This window comes from Cygnus atratus, chromosome 3 (assembly GCF_013377495.2).
Source record: "Cygnus atratus isolate AKBS03 ecotype Queensland, Australia chromosome 3, CAtr_DNAZoo_HiC_assembly, whole genome shotgun sequence".
Classification (NCBI taxonomy): Eukaryota; Metazoa; Chordata; class Aves; order Anseriformes; family Anatidae; genus Cygnus; species Cygnus atratus.
Window position 1 is genome coordinate 48840187 of NC_066364.1, and position 12879 is coordinate 48853065.

General features: G+C 42.8%; 1 protein-coding gene across 5 annotated transcripts; it reads right to left on the minus strand.

Annotated features, from left to right (window-relative positions):
* Positions 1-1065: 1065 nt before the first annotated feature.
* Positions 1066-10749, minus strand: ZBTB24 (zinc finger and BTB domain containing 24). Of its 5 annotated transcripts, none has more exons than XM_035564854.1 (7): positions 10642-10749; positions 7984-8983; positions 7391-7558; positions 7144-7227; positions 6374-6457; positions 3956-4037; positions 1066-3058 (listed from the first exon to the last, which is right to left on the minus strand). In XM_035564854.1, the coding sequence occupies exons 2-7, from the start codon at positions 8954-8956 to the stop codon at positions 2248-2250; spliced, it is 2202 nt and encodes a 733-aa protein (XP_035420747.1). In that variant the 5' UTR covers positions 8957-8983; positions 10642-10749; the 3' UTR covers positions 1066-2247. The 5 variants fall into 5 exon arrangements, 4 of the variants coding, with proteins under 4 accessions (XP_035420747.1, XP_035420748.1, XP_035420749.1 ...); XM_035564855.1 differs by having other exon boundaries at positions 9874-10653; XM_035564856.1 differs by lacking the exon at positions 10642-10749 and adding an exon at positions 10307-10342.
* Positions 10750-12879: the final 2130 nt, after the last annotated feature.

Here is a 12879-nt window from a genome sequence, read left to right on the forward strand (position 1 = left end):
TGGAATATTTATCTTAAATGTATACAATTCAGTAAGATTTCTGTAGCTCTTACAACAAGCTTCACTGTATTTTTTCATATGTTCTCACAGCACCAAGACTTCAAGCTTTTGAAGTACAGCTGCAGAATATGCTGCTTCTCCTCGGTGGCAGGAAGTATAAATTGTATTGCTGTTCTGAGAGGAAAAAAATAAAAAGGTGAAAAGCCTAACTAGTGTTCTGCTGTGGGATGTGGCTATTTGTATTGATCTATGCCCACTGTCTACCCTCTTCATGATCCGTCTATATAAAACCTGACCTAGTCCTTTGAAAAAATTGAGATACTTACTGAAGTCCAGCAGCACACAGTCAGGAGCCTGCCTAATACTTGGGTAAGGAACATCAACCAGAATTTGAGCTCCCCAGAACAAGACAGACACTGACACACTGGGCTGAGCGCAGCAGAAGACTGCCAAGGTGATTAAAGAGCTGGAGCTGACAAAGCTGGGTCGCTCAGCCCTGAGGAGAAGGGTCTGGGAGGACCTTACTGCTGTCTTCAACTGCCTCATGGGAGGGCGCAGAGAAGACAGAGACAGACACTCCTCGGAGGTGTAGCGGTAGGATGAGAGGCAGCAGACACAGACTGGCACATGGGGAATTGCCAGGAAATACAGGAAACATTTTGTCACTACAGTTACGGTCAAACACTGGAACTGGTCGCCCAGAGAGGCTGTGGATCTCCATCCTTGAAAACGTTCAAACTGAGCAAGATGATAGACCGGCTGGCCTCTGAAGTCCCTTCCACCTTAAACTGTTGTACCATTCATGAACTGCTCTTTTATGCCAGTGACTCCCTCTGGTCAGTCACATAAGCCAAGCATCAAAGATTTTGTTTTGTTTCTAAATTCACCTGCCAATGTCTTATTGTTTTACATTTTTCATCTGTTAAAACACAGAATGCCACTGTAAATCACAAGAAGGACATTTTAAAATGAACATGAGGAAAGTATCAATGGCATTTTATCTTGATTTTAACACACCTGTACGCTACATGAGATGTTAACAGTAGCTGAACTTGAAGATGCAAAGCGTATACTCCGGCACGGCATTTTATTAAGTTGACAAATCTTTTTGTTAGCAGTCAGTCACTGAAAACGATCTGTACACATCTAATCTAGACAACAAAAATAGCTGTACAACTTTAACGCAATATGCCCCCTTTATATAGCTCATTACGCTCTGAAGAGATTCTATTCATTGTCCAAGTCCCCACGAAAACAATTTCCGGCTTTAACATATATTAAAAGTAACATTACATTCCGCTCTGAAAAGTAGAAAAAATAACACTTTAAATATAAACTGGCTCCTAGGCTTAGACCGAGGCCTGTCAGGAAGAGAATTTTGCACTTAACAGACAGTGCCTTCAACATCAAGAGCTCTTCAAAGTGCTTGGCAGAACGTGTGAACATTATCCACACTTACTACATTAGGAAACTAAGGCACGGAGGTCAACTGCCTTGCTCACTGTCACACGGCGGGCGAGTGGTGGAATTAACAGAACTCAGGCGTTTCAGTTGTCCAGTGTAACCACCGCATCACACTGCCACTGTTCAAGTGCAATGGCTTAAGCATTTCTGAGGAGCAAAACTCTTAAAGCATACAGTAACGGAAGGGGCGAGCCGGAACCAGGCAAAGGCTGCAACAATTTCAACCCAACCCAATTTGGTATTCAATAAATCAAAATGCACTTAAGGGAATGGTCACACAGGAAGTTATACGTTAACCCGCAGAGAGAAAGCTCATTAGACAGAAGACATACGGTGTGATCTTTGCAAAAAAGTACTGGTTATCTTAAGCTTGACAGTAGTGCAGGTAATGTAAAATCCAGCAGAGAAATTGTACTTTCAGGTCAGCAGATACCTTAACACTGTTCTTCAACCAGCAAGGCACACTTCCCTGAAAAGTCACGTGGAAATGCAAATTACAGGGCAAGTATCTGCTCAGTAGGCATGGATGTGTAAGCAGCACACACACAAAAAAGCATGAATCGCTTGTGAGGTATGGACTAAATGGTAGAGAAATACCAACTGGTAATAATAAAAATGTCTAAAATAAATAATATTAAGAAAACTGAAAGTCACCCATGGAAAATCACCAAGAAATGCATCTTCAGATAGATTATGCTGCAGAAAAGAAAGTGTGACGCGTGTAATCACTGCTTGGCTGAGAAGCACGCTGTAGCCTAGCCCTCTGATGACAAATAAGCATTTTCAGAAAGGTTGCCCTTGAATAGGATGCTCATGAGCTGACTCATTTACCGACAGAGGCTGCTGATGGGATTCAGAAACCTGTACATTTTGATTCTGTTCTTCACTAATTTGATGGGAAGGAACTGTATCTTGGCTGGAGTGAGACTGTTGACTTGATTCCTGAGTCAGCTGCATGTGCTGAGCTGGATGGGAAGATCCTGCTAAGTGGATGTGTTCATTTTGCCCTTGATGAGCGTGGAGATGTTCTAGTGCTTCCTTGGAAAGAGTGATGACATGCATTTGTTCAGGCTGGGCAGCCTCTATTTGGTTTGCCATCATATTGATGCTTTGGATTTGCTCCGCTTGCTCCTGCGGAGCTGAAAGCAACAAGTTTTGCAACTGCTGCGGTGGCTGAGCAAGCAGCGTGAGGTTAGCAGCCTGCCCCGTTGTCATATTTGGGGCATTTTCTGCAGTGACAATGCTGATGCCTTGATTATGACTAGGCATGAAGTTTATATTATGCACTGTGTCTGTAACCAGCAGCTGAATTTCCTGCCCTCCAGAGGTGGCAAGTTGATACTGCTGCAGCTGAAGAATGTTTCTGACTTCCGAATTAGTGTTGCTGCTGGGAGCAGCGCTGGCTTCCTGAAACTGCTTTTCCTTGCTATGAATTTTCAAATGAGACTTCAGGTTGTCCAGACGAGCAAACTGCAAACTACATTCCGGGCAAGAAAACGGCTTTTTGCCTGTGTGTAAGATACAGTGTCTTCTCTTAGCACTGGAATCAGAGAAGGATTTTCCACATATCCCACAAGAATATGGCTTTTCTCCTCTGCAAAAGAACATATTTGATCTCATGAAAATATTCACTTCAAAAGCGCTGCTTTCGACAACTTAATATAGAAAAAATCGAAACAATTATTTTCTTTTGCTGCATCATAAACACTTAAGAATAGTCAACATTAAAAAACGTTCTGTTTGACTTCCTGATTTCTACACAACTTCACTCACTGTGCAACACCTACATTAGTCTATATATGCCCAAGAGCTACAGAGGTAACATAACTTCCCTCTTGTCATGATACCAGAGGTACAAGCTCTGTGCTGATAGATCTTGACAAGAACGCAACAACTTATAAGGATCGTAAGCACTGACTGTTCTCAGAATGTTTATTAATAGTGTGGGCTCTCTAACTGAAAGAAGTCTCTAAATCCTGCCTTGCTGCCTGTCTCAAAAGGACAAGAAATTATACTGGAAATATTTGCTTTTAAGGCACAAAACAGTCCTCTAGTGATTTCAAATCTGACATGCCTTTATGCAATATTCACATCAGTAAAAGCTAAGGAATGCTATTGAAAAGACATGATAGACTACAGGAAAACAGGAAAATGTTCCAATAACCTTGTTACACCATGGCTGCTGTTTTGCTGTCAAACAAAAATTCACAGGAAATTTTTTTCATAAAATAATACTGAAGTACATCGTCATTAAACAGACAATGTACAAAAGAAGAATCTTCAGTGTCTTGGCACACTAGTATTTAACTGTGCAATACTTTCCACTACTAATTATTTATTTAAATAAATTAAACAAAAATGCCAGCCCTTAAGCATCCATCCCAAATGCAAACAAACCTTGACCATCCCGTAATCGAACATGCGCTGGATACAGGTATCAGATGAGAAATTACAGTTTTAAAGAATGTGATGAAAATGAGACATACTTTACCTGTGAATTCTAATGTGAGTCTGAAGAGAACTTTTAGCTGTGAATGATTTACCACAAATTTCACAAGTGAAGGGCTTCTCACCTGTCGAAAAGAAATTTGACATCGTTTTTCATGTAGCACTTCCCATGAATTTATTTAAAAATGTGACATTTTACTGTACATTGTTCTTAAGCATGTAAAGCCAAATGATCATGCTTCTGCCATGGGTCAGGATGGATAACTGAAACGGAACAAACTCACTCGTTAAATGAGGGTGTAAAATTTGGAAGGTACATCTCCGATATGTCTCCTCTTTGAAGACAGAGAACTAGGTGATCCAAGCCCTTAGAGCAACAAAAAACGTGCCTAAGACAGATGCAGGTGCCTCAAGCTCAATCCACACGGAAGAGGTAAGTTTGAAAAAGGCTGACCCTAAACTAGTAGACATTAATGCCAGGCTCACATGCAGCACACCAGACGAGTAAGCCCTTATTTCCAAACCTGAGAAGTGAATCCATTACCTTAACAAGCCTGTTGACCTCTAAGACTCCATCCTACACCTGCAACACCCTGGGAACACGTCCCATGTCTCTGCTCATGGCACGGCGTTTGGAACCAGATGATCTTTACAGATCCCGTCCAAGCCAAACCATTCTATGATTCTAACACCAATCAGAGAAAAATACAACTTACAGTGGGTTGAATATTTTTTTGTTTTCTTTTTACTGTAATTTTAATTCTTGTGTCTAATTGAGTAGAAGCAGAGTGACTGAATTAAATAGCAGAAAGGTTCACAAGAAACAGATACCACCCAACAAAACCGATGCCTAACTCACACCACAGATTTTCTTTGTTGCACTCAACGTCTTTAAGACACTAGGTAGGAGAATCCGGATCACCACAGTGCTAACTCACACCACCCAAGCATACTGAAACTCAGCACAGGGCAGTAGCCGCTTTCTAAGGAAGCTTCACGTTTAGTGTAGAACTGCAAAGCTTATCGGCTTTCATCCAGCTTCAGAGGGCTGGGGTGAAGTTTGAGAACAAGAAATGTTTGTTGGAAGGGACATCTAGAGGTCGCCTGGTCCCAGACCCCACTGGAAAAACAGGAGCAACTTAAGGGGACCGTGTTCTTATGACATCCAGTGCTACAGAACTGCTGCCAAAGCATAACAGTCAAATCAACGTTAACACTCTTCCCCCAAACTCCTCGTGATTTTACTTCTTGTTTTTGAGATGGAACAGATCCATTAGCATTTCTGCACTGGTAATACTGGTGTCCGGACTGTCTTTTCCAGAAGCACCATCTACTGCAGATCAGTTTCTACTAGAACTCAGTTAATCTATTTTTGCAACTTACATGGCTACTGTGCTCCCTCTCCTCATTTCCCACCACCAAGCTTATCTCCTGCTACCTTTACAGCGCTGTTATCAGCTTCAGATACAGAACTGTTGTGTGTAAACACACACTACTTTGTCCTCAACAAAAAAGACAATATTTAAAAGTATCACAAGCTAACACTATCCCTGATACATCAAAAACTCCCAAAAGCACAAATTCCAACCCCATCACGTCCTATGGAATTTAAAGCTCTTATTTTCACTGAGAAGGACATGAGTTAAAATTCACAACTTGGTCTTGTGCATATTACAACAACCACATGTAATATAATCATATATAATTCAATTCTGAGAAGGAACAATTGCCACTGTTTAGCGCTGTTTTAAAAGAAAATATTTAAATGTCGTCTTATGAACTTCTTCAAAGAAAAGTATTTTAAGAAGCTTATGCTTTGTCATCATGAGAGATCAACTTTTTTTTATTCCTGTTATCCAGCCGTTCAAGTATCACCTCGCCCTCTAAACCTCTGAAAACACTCTCTGATGTCACTTGTATTACACCATCCCTTCCAGCCAGTCTCCTGCCAGCATCTGGCAGGATTATCTGGCATTTTATCATAATAAAAAGATAAACTGAAATAATTATTTTTATGGTCAGCAACATTTTCCATAAGCATCCATCTCCCACAGACAGGAGTGCCTGACTCTTTTAGGGTGTACATTTTCCGTTCCTACGTAGTCATTTCAAGCCCAATAAATGCTGGATGTGGCTCTCTTGATGAATTTAGTTCCAGTCTAAGATTTTACCACAGGAGAGCTAACCAACATCTTCTGCAGCTGGCTTCCTAAGGAAAAAAAAAAAAAAGAAGAAAAGCCTTTCCTGTAGTAGGTACTGCTTCTGCACTGTTGTAATACGTGCTGTTGTGTGCTCATTATGCAATCTCAATACCATATCTCCTAATTTTTAACACAGGCACCATTAGGTATAAGCACAGCTAAAGCTCATCCCAGAGAAATGAGTGTCCTTTGCACAACGTATCTTTTTGTCTGTGTTATTTCAAGAAAAAAGGATAAAAACAACCAACAGACGGTATTACCTGTATGTGTTCTTAGATGTTTCTTTAACTGAGCTGCATCCATGAATTTGCGATGACACTGGTTACATTCCGGCAATGAACGGCCTTGTCGCAACAACAAAAAAAGTGTCAGTGCATAAGTGATCCCCTGTATCTCTTCAGTGATCTTTGTTAAAGCACTTTCCTGTAAAATAACCACTTTGATATAATATAGAGATAAAACACAAGGTGATTCACTGCCTTCTCCCTACCTCGTCATGAAAACTAGCAGGATGACACACCCCTATGCCTCTGTTTATTCGCAGCATGGTAGAAGAGAGGACTGACACCTGCTCCCCCTCAAGCTTACTTTCTCTTGAACCTTTGTAAAATCCGATTTTTTCCACCATTTCCTGCGTATGTGATTCTACCTCCATCTTACTAAAACAAAACTGAGTAAAACAGTTCTTAAAGCTTGTCTGCCATTACTAATTCAAAACAATGGGAAACTACAAGGCAACATGCACAACACTCAGCACACAAGTGTTTATAAAAACTCCTAGCTTATACGTAACATGGACAGTAGAGCTAAAACGAATGAAATTTTATGGTAAATACAGCACAGTTAGTTTTTAAACATCAGAAGGGTCCTCTTCAATTAACTATCTTTTTAAACATTCCACTTACTGTACACTATTCAGTCTTTTGAGCCTAAATACATTATTAAAGAAGAATATTCAGCCTTAGTCAATCTTTATGAGGACAAATGAGCATGGACTGTCAGCCAGCTCTTCAACCCAAACTTGTTATACCTGTGTGTACTCGATAATGGCTCTTCAGCTGTCTCTTTTGGCTGAAGTACTTCCCACACTGATCACATGTGAAAGCTTTTTGCCCTGTAAAGAAAATCACTTATTAAAATGCAAGCCGCATCTAAAGTTTGTATAAGAAAAGGAAAAAAAAGTCAGCACATACAAGAAAGAGCAGAAACGCTTCTTTTCCCCAGAAAGGCACATTTCTGGGGGGGGAGGGAGGTTACCTTTGCCTTGGAATATTTACCTGTATGTAGGCTCATGTGCTCCAGAAGAGAATGCTTTGTTGTGAGAGCCTTGCTGCAGACAGTGCACGTGTACGGCCGCTCTCCAGTGTGCATCCGCTCGTGGACCTGAAGAGAGTGCTTCTGGGAAAAGCCTTTGCCACATTCACTGCACTTAAAAGGGCGCTCCCCTAAAAGCAGATGATGACATTTGTAAGTACAGATGTGATATTTCTCACCAGATATTCCAAGCTGGCAGTGGGACTCACTGCAATCTAGTATCTACTAAAAATGACTTTCAGATAGTGATAAGGAGAATTAAAAGAAAGAGGCAGGCTTCGTGTAGCAGTAAAAATATTTAAGTATTGCCACATAATTCAGTGTTTTAACAGAGAAATGATTAAGTAAACTGCAATCAAGGTAAGACATAAAGGCTAAGAGATCTCCTGATAAGAAAACAGCAAACAGTCTCAGAATCACAGCCTAATAATTTGGATCAGTGTGCTATTTTGGGCAGCCCTTGCTATGGACAACAGCCCATACTTAAACAAGAAGCTTGCATTTAGCAGCAAGTCACTAAATCCTATACTCAAAGTAGCAGTCTCTTAACGCCTACCTGTATGACTTCTCTGATGAATAGCTAAAAAGTGATTATATTTAAATACTTTGCCACAGTCTTTACAGCGAGCTTCAGAACCTGTACGTTTTCTTTTTCCATCAGTTCTCTTTGCCAGTCCTTTTTCATCCTCTTCACCAAGCAGCTTATAATCTTTTAGTTTGATTGACCTCCTTATTCTACGTTTGCTGTAACGGCTCTGAGAGCTCTGCATTCCTTCAGATTTGGGATCATAATTCTCATCCTTCTCAGCTGACACATTGACAGCAGCTTCTGAGCCACAAGCAGGTTCTGCTTCTTCTGCGTCTTTCCTTGCTGTATCCTGTTCACTGACAACTGTTTCTTCTGCTGCCATGTCTTTTTTCATAAAATTTTGCTTGTTTTGCATGGAGTTGTTCTCTCTCAGCTGCACATCTTCAGGAGAATTTGCTGCTGATTTTTCTTCCTGGACAGTCTTGACTTTCCTCGGTCGCCCTCGTTTTCGCTTTGGCGGCTCTTCATTTTTCTTGTCACTTGCAATAAGGGCTACGGAGGTGCCGCTGTTAGACGGCGCTGGCAGCGCGCTACTTGGGCTGCGGCTGGCCTGGTAGTCGGTGTAGGCACACACCAGGTCATTCACTTTCAGAAGCTGTGCGGTAGCTAGAATTTGTTCTGTGCTTTTTTCGCTGGCGTGGAGGTAACCAGTGTAGATAAATTCTAGTAGTGCTCCAAAGGTGTCAGCAACCATTCCCTCCAGCATGTAAATTGACTGCCCTATTTCGCCCTCATCTACAAACATCATTGAAAAGTACTCACTGCTGGCAGCGAGCAAAGCTTTATGGGCTCTGAATTGCACATTCTCCACTATTAGAGTAATGTCACAAAGAAAGTCTTTTTTCCTTTGTTCTTCAAAGTTAGCTAGAATGGTATCTTTGTGAGTTTTCGAGTGGATGACAACCAGTTTCTCAGAAGGGTCAGGAGCTGTCTCTGCCATTTTTATTGCAAATACGAAAGGAGGCACCTATAAGAATAGAGTAAGTTTAAAAAAATATCTTGGAAGTCAGCATTTAAAGACGTCAAGTATTGTTTTGTTTACTAGTCAACAGAGTTCAACAATTTCTAAAGCACTTCTGAAACCTCTGAATTGACTTTATAAAGTCAATTCTAACGCTGACACAGGTTTCTTTCTTCAGAAAGTGTTTTGAAATCCTAAGAAATGGCTACAGATAGTACAGATAGATACAGAGATCAGAATTACTGCCAGTTATTTTATTTGTTTAGCTCTAATGTACTGTGAACTGTACAGCATCTAAAAACATGGCTGTCCCTTCTGAAAACTCTTTCACAACTAAAACAATTGAACAAAAAGATCTCTTTGTTCACTGCTCCTAAGCAGAAACAAACAAACCAACCAAAAAAACCGTCAACTGCAGCTTCATCACTACAGATGCCCCAGTTCAGACTATTCAGGCTATGAAATCCTGTAAACAATGACAAAACTTGATTTGCATGAGCCTGGCCAGACTCCATGTCCTTCCAAAAATTTCTCCTTCAGAACACATACCTGCGAGGCTTCAGGCTATGTCCACAATAAAGGCATAAAGACAGCAGATTTTTCTAAGAATTGTGTCTAAAATAGGGTTGAGTATGCTAAGTATTAAAGCATGAGTTTGGCTTGCTACACGTTTTCAACTATAAATATAGACAAAAAAATAATAATCCAGCAATTTCAGAAAAATACACCAAATGAAAACACAAAGGAAGATGTGCCAAAAACGGTCATTTCACAAGGACCAGCTGAGCCAAATGTGAAACAGGTTAGCTAGCTCCATCCTAAATATTAGAACTGACATATTAAATACAAATACACATTAAAGTACAGCAATCAATGAATGTAACAATTACGATTACCTGAAGTAATGCTGTAAGAAACAAAATGTGTTACATACAGGTGATATCAAAGTGCTACTGAGGTGGCCAACAAGTGATTCTTTAGGCCCATTCAGCCACCAAATAGCTCATGCTAGAGCCAAATTAGAACAGAACAGTTCAATATGAAGGGACCTGCAAAGGCAATCGAGTTCAACTGCCTGACCACTTCAGGGTACACAAAAGTTAGAGCATATTACTGAGGGCATTATCCAAATGCCTGCTGAACACTGACAGGTTCAGGGCATCAACCACCTCTTCAGGAAGCCGGTTCCAGCATGTGATCACCCTCACGGTAAAAGAATTTTTCCTTATGTCCAGCCTGGTGCAGTTCTGTGCCGTTCTTGTGTGTCCTGTCCTCGGTTACCAAGGAGAGGAGAATTTGCCTGACCAAACGCAGCAGAGCCACGCTAACCTGGGAGTCCCAACTTCATGAGGCCGCAGGCCCGATGTTCCTGGGGCCCCCTAAAACACGCCTGCAGGTCCGTCCCTCCCGATTTGCGGTGTACTACAGGGACTCCTGAAGCACCAACGCGGCCTGCAGCCGTCCCCTACAACACACACGTCTCCCACAGCGGGCTGTGCCGGTTCTGTGAGTTCTGGCCACCCGAAGCCACATCCTCAGCCCCTGCGGGGCACAGCCCAAGCAACGCCCACCCCCAGGCTCGGGCCGCGGACGGGCAGCGGAGCGGAGCCGGGCTCCGTGGGGGCCGCCCCGCCGCCCCCTCCAGGCCCGGGCCGGGCACTCACCGCTCCGCCGCCGCCGCCGCGCTTCCGGCGCCGTGACGCGAGATGGCTGCCGGCAGCGCGGCCCCGGCGGCCGCTCCTCCTCCCTCCGTCCCTCCTCCTCCTCCTCCGCTGCACGGCGGCGCTCGGGAGGTGGCGGCGGGGGGGGCGGTAGCGGCCCCGCTCCCCGGCCGGCCCGCGCTAGGGGAAGGTGGGGCGGGCGTCCTTGAGGGAGAGGAAGGTCCGCAGCTTGAGGTCGAAGCCGGGGGGCCGGCGGTGGGGTTCGGTGTAGTGGCGCGGCATCGCCCGGCCCAGGTAGGGGACGAGCTCGCAGTGCTCCCTCAGCTCCGCCAGCTTCCGCCGGTACGCCTGGCGGCCCTGCGCCGAGCTCCGCGGGTTGTGCGCTGCGGGGAACAAAGCGCCGCCTTAGTGTGCCGGCCCGCTGAGCGGCTGCGGGAGCCGTGCGGGCACCGCACCGGGCCCTAGCTCCTGACAGGTAACAGCGTGCAGGAACAGCGAGCTTGGGCACGGTGCTGAACCTAGGCGTGTCTCTTGCCCTGGGCTGTGCCGTGCCCCGCGTGCAAGGCAGAGCAAGGCAGGTAAGACGACACAATGCAGAAGCACCCGAGGAGGTCAGCTGAGGTATCGCACTGTCATTCAGTATCTCCGTGCTTCAGCACGGAGCTGCTCAGCCTTCCCCTGTGCTCTGCAATTAAACATGTTTAAGGGGTGAGTCCGGGCTGCACGCAGCCAGACCAGGTTCCCTCTGACAGGTCAACCTCTCCTAGGCCAGAGCCCACCAAAAGCAGCATGGCCACGTGTCTGTGTGTGAACCAATAGATTTGCCTGGAGCCAAGCTGGTTCAGCACCATCCTTGGAATTTTTGCATCATCAACACAACTAAACTATGCTAAAAAAGCATAAAGCTGTGCTAACAATAGAATAAAAACAGTCTTCGTGGATGAAACAATCTACAGTGCAAAAACAGCTTTGCTGGTTTAAGACCTGGATGTCTATACAGGGGCTTATAGTGCCTACACTGTTCAGTGGTCTTCCGTAACAAAGCTACTCCAGCAAAAATGTGTGATAGCCCAAGAAAATTGTGAAGGGCACTGGAAGCTGGATAGAATAATGCTAGATGTGAAGAACAGTAGACAGATAATAAAGGTTACCCTTATCTGACAGGATAAGCAAAACCTCCAAATAACAAAAGGCAAGGTAAAGATCACCCACCAAACAGGTTGGCTTGTAAAAGGCAAAACTGGTGAGTTGAAGAAGTGTTGGTTTTGCTCCAGAAATCTCTAGCAGTATGTACTGAAAACCAGACCAAAGCCACAACAGAGCTGCAAATCAGATTGCAGAAATCAAAGCTGGCACTATTTTAGCCTGATTGCAGACTGTTAAAGATTATTAGCTGCAACTGTTGTCTTGGAGTGAAGGAAAAAAAAGTTCTAAAAAATAGCAGATATGAGCGCAGGAGATGAAGTTTGAACAAGTTTCCTCAGTGAAGAAGTAGTCCTAACCTCTGGTAGCTCCATGAGATAATACTTTATCATAATTTTGTGGGTAGAGTACAAAACACCTAGTTTAAATTTAGAATTGTTTATCTTTGTTATGGAAAAGCAAGGTGGTCAGATCGTAGATTAAATTAAAAAAAAATTAATTAAAAATAATCATCATACTGATACTCCATATTAATGTTGAAATCTTGTCAGGTAACTTCACAAACAAGCAGACTGATAAATAACATTTCATTTCTCTTTGCTAAAAACATAAAAATCTAATTGAATCTGCACAAACTTCTATTCTCTGGTACTGTATAATTTAGCGTATCAGTACTTAGCCCTTGTAAAAGAAATGCTTTTCTTGAAAGTGACAGTTGTTTTATGTGCACTTAAGCACATACATACTTTCAATACAATTAGGCCTTTCATTTACATATTTAGCTGATGTCTTGTCAGAGACGTGTATGATCAGAAAGTTGTCCTGAAGTTATCTGCAAGGTGAGGCTTTTTACTAAGTATTATTTGCATACTTAATACAGTTTAAAAAAGACAAGCATTCAGGCACTGAAACCATTTCTCAGAGTGTGTTTCAGCAGTCTTTTATTACAGTGATTTCAGTATTTTTTAAAGACAATTCAGGTTGTGTATGACTGCTTTAAAATATGGTGCCAACTAAATTATAAAATCTAGCCTTCTGTCTCAAAATTCTATGATACCCATTAGAGATGTTATCAAGGCCATCAAGTTGTTGGTGATA

Bases quoted from the DNA above. Each gene is read 5' to 3' on its own strand.
- ZBTB24 (XM_035564854.1), bottom strand. From the start codon at position 8,956: ATGGCAGAGACAGCTCCTGACCCTTCTGAGAAACTGGTTGTCATCCAC. The intron at 4,038-6,373 runs GTAATACCGTCT...TCTTTTCGACAG, and splicing joins ACATCTAAGAACACATACAG to GTGAGAAGCCCTTCACTTGT. The intron at 3,059-3,955 runs GTAAAGTATGTC...GTTCTTTTGCAG, and splicing joins ACTCACATTAGAATTCACAG to AGGAGAAAAGCCATATTCTT.